The sequence below is a fragment of the Apium graveolens genome, chromosome 11 (genome assembly GCF_009905375.1).
Source record: "Apium graveolens cultivar Ventura chromosome 11, ASM990537v1, whole genome shotgun sequence".
Lineage (NCBI taxonomy): Eukaryota > Viridiplantae > Streptophyta > Magnoliopsida > Apiales > Apiaceae > Apium > Apium graveolens.
Window position 1 is genome coordinate 63,912,712 of NC_133657.1, and position 5,082 is coordinate 63,917,793.

Below are 5,082 nucleotides of genomic sequence, written 5' to 3' on the forward strand. Positions count from 1 at the left end.
ACTACTATTTTACACAAACATTATATAAGTATATAACAGATTCTTAGCTTTTGTACACTTTTTTATCTGTGATATACGGAGATTAGAAAAATATGACAATATTAAAAACTTCTTAATATTGGTTAACTTAGAGCGATTTATTTGTTAGCAAAGACAGTTATTGTTGATCTTACTCTATTACCAAAAAATATGCGGTGTAAAACAAATACCAAATAAATGGATTATTTAATCTTGAAATCTTAACGAAAAACTTCCATTACTCAAAGAATCGACAACAAAATACGAAATTATGACAATATTAAAAGGAAACAAGTTTGAGAAGCAAATCAAAGCAATCTTCTTAATGGGAAAGCAAATATAACTTATTACAAACTGAAGATAGTTCCATCTAATTCAAACAAATACTGCAACATTGACAAATCCGACGAAAAATTCATCATCCTCTTTCACTTTTTCTGATTACAAAAAATTGCAGCATATTTTAGAAAATTCCATTATCAACTATGAAGAATAAAACCTTATAAAAAACAGGCATCATACCATTTTTATTTTCTTCAAAGTGGAGTGAATAGAGCCGGGAGTTTCAGAATGATTTGATAGATCAACCATATTCTGAGTAGAAGAAGAAATAATTTAGGACAATGAATACCTTAAACAATTAATTAACAACATTAATATAAGTCTTCTGTTTACCTCAGAAGAACTTGATATAGCAAAGCCAGCCATTGTAGCATCAGAAGGAGAAGAGATTGAATAATCTTTATCAATACAGTCAATGACCTTATAGATTTGGCTTTCCAACTTCACATTGTCGTCAGTTATCTGAATGACAAATATAACTTCCTTTCCAGCAATGTCTTTGATTTTCTTTGGATAGCCATCTCCAGTCTACACACTATTTTTATTTTAAGCATTGATAAACTACATTGAAAATGGAGAAAGGTGTTAGGACTGTTAGTTTACTTAAACAGTCGTTATGTTTACCTTAGGATTGTCAAGTATCATCTTGGTTGCAGTTTGGCCAACCATACGCTTCACAGGCTTGTCCATTAGTACAAAGTTAAAAGCCTCGTTGGAATTACCAGAAAGAACAACAATCTTGTATCTGATTGGTTAGACACAGAGAACAAATATTAAACTCTGCATTAAAATAAATAACCTATGCATAATTATTCATTGAACTATACCTCTTCACAGGCACCGGCATGATATAACTACATTTCGAACATTTGTACCTTCCTTCATACTTGTAGGCATCTTCCTCACATTTTATGCAGCTTAAATACCACCAGTTTTCGGACTCTTCTACAGCGGATATTTTGATGGAGCACATAAAGGTTTTCTGCGTAATTCTCAGCATATCACTTACTTTAGTATTTAAAGATTCTAACTTAGAAAGAAAGTAAAGTAAAACTGAAAACAGAATTTTATAACCTCGAAGTCATCAGAATTAGTCTTCTGGATGAGCTGTTGCACTATTATAGTTTCAATAACATGCACTAGTGAGCATGGAATCGAAGAACCTTGTGTGTTGGGAGCTGGTTTGTAACCTTCTTCCTGCAGCCTTAGGTCATTGTGAACATGTTAACTTATTAGTAAAGAACACTATTCCAATAATTCGTAAATGTTTCAATATAATGTAAGCGGATAGATAGTCATAAATATATACCTGGTCTTCAGTTCATTCACATTATCATTTTCTAAATTGAGATAGATCTTTGATGAAGGAAGTGTACTAATTTGGACTTAACCTGTAGAATTTTCTCATTAAAGGTTAAATAGACCTTGACAAGATGATTAACCTAGATCAATTATATTAGATCAATGATTTTAAAAAAGGTTACTCTTATATTTTAAGCTTGGAGCTTGTCACGATTGCAATGATAATGTGATCCTTTTTAGCCTTCTCATAATTCTTATTAGTCTCCACATCAAGTTGTCCCCAGACACTAACCTTGTGGAGTACCTAAGATGGAATATATGTATAAAATCAGGTTTAATATTTAGAGTGATAATTAACCTTCCATCAGTAATTCAAAATTTCACAATATCTCTCTTTTCAAACATGGTATCTATCAGTATCACAGGCTCAAAATCCTCCACTACACCAATGATATATGCATAAATGTAAAAAAATGCTAGCAAAAAAATAAGAACAGCACACAAAAAAAAAGTACTATGCAAGAAATCTTAGTATTATGACTTGTAGCAAATTCTGGGCTTTCAGCATTTTCATATCCGGAAACAACAATAAACAGTTCACCAAAATCAACAAATTCAAATTTGCGTCTCGGTATCATAAAGTCATCGCCTATTAACTTCTGAACTGATTTAGAATTAGAAAAGTTTATAAGATATTTCGAGGTGGTAGGCTTCATTGTTCCCTTTGCCTCTCTTGTATAAAAATTGCTTATAACGTAAACATCTCCTTCAACAATATCTTTGCCAACGGATCTCCAATTATCAGTATATACAAAAGCATGCATATGAAAGTCCTATAATAAATAAATTTCTTTAGATTTATACTTAAACTAATGTATGATGGCAGCATATAAATAATTAGTGAAATTTTTAAAAACTAACATCATCGTCAAGCAAAAGCAAGTTGTATCCTTTCAGAGCATATTTTCCTTCTTTGGATCCAGAAGTGGATGACCACATTCTAGTAATACGGACCTTGATCTTCCATGTAGTACGCGACTAATCAATGGAGGACAAACTGTCATACATCATTTCTTCAAATCTACAAAAAAGGCTGTCAAATAATGAGATGTAAATTATATTTATATCAAATAGAATGTTTAACAAATATCAAACGTTAGAACATGGAAAATCTTATAGAATAAACAGCAAAACTCGAAGAAAAATTACCGTTGTTAAGTCACACAACACTGTAGAAGGGGGTTGAATACAGTGTAGAATACAATCAAATCGATTTAAAGCACAAGTAACAGAGAACAGATGTATTCGATATAATAAACTCTGTTACAATGGAACTGTTCTCTCTCAGTGATGAACAAATATCACGAGAGCTGCTAGGTTACAATTGTATGATTTTCTCGATGATCATAACTCTTATAGAGTAAACCTATGTATGTGTTTATATAGACACACATTTATAAGATAACTTCTAATTGATATGGAATATAATTTTGTCTCCTAAAATATATCAATCAGATATCTTATATAATTCTTCTAGTCCTCTAACTCTTTCTATGCATGTCTTCTTCTTGTATTAGTCTCGATCTTCTTTCCTATAAATCAGCTTCCTTCCTTAACTGTTAGACCTCCAGTACTTAAGTTCTGATATCCATCTTCTGATAATCTAAGTCCTGATATCCTTAAGTCCTGACTTCCAATAAGTCCTGATTCCCGTAAGAACTTATATTTCCTGTTAGTTAAGATCTGAACACTAAACATGAAACATATTAGACATGACATCTCAAATATATCCAACAATCTCCCCCAACTTGTAAATTATGCAAGAATATACAAGTTAATAGATTTGATGATGTCAAAAACATTTAAGTTCAAATGTAATAAGAGTTTAATAAGACTATTAATTACAACTTACAAAACATCCAGTTTTACCAACATCACTAAATCAATCTGAATCCATAATGATTCTTATCAAAATCATTTATCAGATTATCTTAAGCTTTCTTCAGAACTTCAGCTAACTGTGCTTTGACCTGCATCAGTTCTTCTTCTTTACTATCACCAATTTGATAAATGGATGTTCTGAGAGCATGAATGGATGTTCTTTCAAGTCCATCACCAAGTCTGATAACCTTAGGATGTGAAGAGTTTTCATTATAACATAAGCATCTTCCTTTCAGAATAACTTCCACCTTAGCAGAATTCTTCAGCATAGGAATTTCTCTTCCATCACCTTCATTAATCATTGGACTGTAATGAGAAGTCTTTGTACCAGAGATTCTGAATAGAACTCTTATAGCCTTCAAAATGTATTCTAACCATCTTCTTATAACATCAGATTTTACTTCCAGAAGATAGTGAATATGTTGAAGTTCTCTCATAGACTTCTTTAATACATCAGTATCAGCTAATCTTAAGTCCTTCCATCATTGAGAAATAAGATCAATTTCTCTTTTAGATTCTCCTTATCATGAGCATCTATCACAACTTGAGCAGACAACACCTTGTCAAGGTGCCTTTGTTTGATTTGTTCATATGGTTTATCTGTCAATATGAAAGGATCTCTTAGAGTAACCTCTACTCCTGTTTGAATATTCTCTTCGTCAGAACCTAATCCAGCTCTATCTCTAGGTTGCTTGGCTCTCAACCCAATGTAGCGAGTTGATTAATCACGAGATTGGATTTTGGTTCAACTGGAGTAGCTTTCTTCCTCAACAGCTTCTTCTTATCAGCAATTGTCATTTTACCCAAATCAACTTCAACATTGTCAGTAGTTGATGTCTTGATAGCTTGATCAGAATTTGTTGTTTCTTCTGTACCTTCCTGTCCTTTATTCTGAACAACAACTTGAGCAGTGTCAGAGGTTGTTTTAGAATCTTCATTTATCTTTCTTCTTTTCAGAATTTGAACAGTTTCATCTTCAACAAGATTATCATCAGTTATTTGTACCATTTTACACACTGGTTTCATCAGATCTTGAGAAGTTTTCAAGTCCAGTGACTTGGTTGGTTCATAAATTTTTCCTTTCCCTTTGTCTTTGGGATCACTCTCAGTCTGTGATCTAGTCTTGAACTTTGAAGTTTCAAAATTTAACTTTTCCTTGATCACAATGCCTTTTTCCTTAGGCCTTGGAGGTTTCTTTCCATCAGAAGCTTTAGACTTAGGATTTGTCTTCTCAGCAGCAAATTGAGCTTCTTCCTCCTTGAGAGTTTCTAAATCCATTCCTGGATTGTGTTTCAGAAATATTCTTCTTGCTTTCTCCTCATCAAGTGTCTGGATTTTAGGATCTTTGTAATAACAGTAGTTTGCTTCCCCTTTAACTTCAGAGTTTGCAAAAACTTCTGAGAGTCTTCAGACCCTGACTGAATCAGAATATCAGAACTTGACATCAGACTTGCTTATCACCACTTGACTTCAGTCTTT

General features: G+C 32.6%; 1 protein-coding gene across 1 annotated transcript; it reads right to left on the bottom strand.

The window, feature by feature from the left end:
* Positions 1 to 446: 446 nt before the first annotated feature.
* Positions 447 to 2,661, bottom strand: LOC141695551 (uncharacterized). Its single transcript, XM_074499789.1, has 9 exons — positions 2,584 to 2,661; positions 2,204 to 2,495; positions 2,086 to 2,138; positions 1,874 to 1,966; positions 1,435 to 1,557; positions 1,188 to 1,342; positions 985 to 1,105; positions 694 to 888; positions 447 to 455 (listed from the first exon to the last, which is right to left on the bottom strand). Exons 1-9 carry the CDS (start codon positions 2,659 to 2,661, stop codon positions 447 to 449), a joined length of 1,119 nt encoding a protein of 372 aa, XP_074355890.1.
* Between the last annotated feature and the right edge of the window lie 2,421 nt (positions 2,662 to 5,082).

What these genes read in the sequence shown, in the direction of transcription:
- LOC141695551 (XM_074499789.1), bottom strand. Translation starts at nt 2,661, where the DNA reads ATGTGGTCATCCACTTCTGGATCCAAAGAAGGAAAATATGCTCTGAAA. An exon ending in TGCTTTTGCTTGACGATGAT is followed by an intron (nt 2,496 to 2,583) that starts GTTAGTTTTTAA and finishes TATTTATTATAG; the next exon opens with GACTTTCATATGCATGCTTT. An exon ending in ATCACATTATCATTGCAATC is followed by an intron (nt 1,558 to 1,873) that starts GTGACAAGCTCC and finishes CTAAGGCTGCAG; the next exon opens with GAAGAAGGTTACAAACCAGC.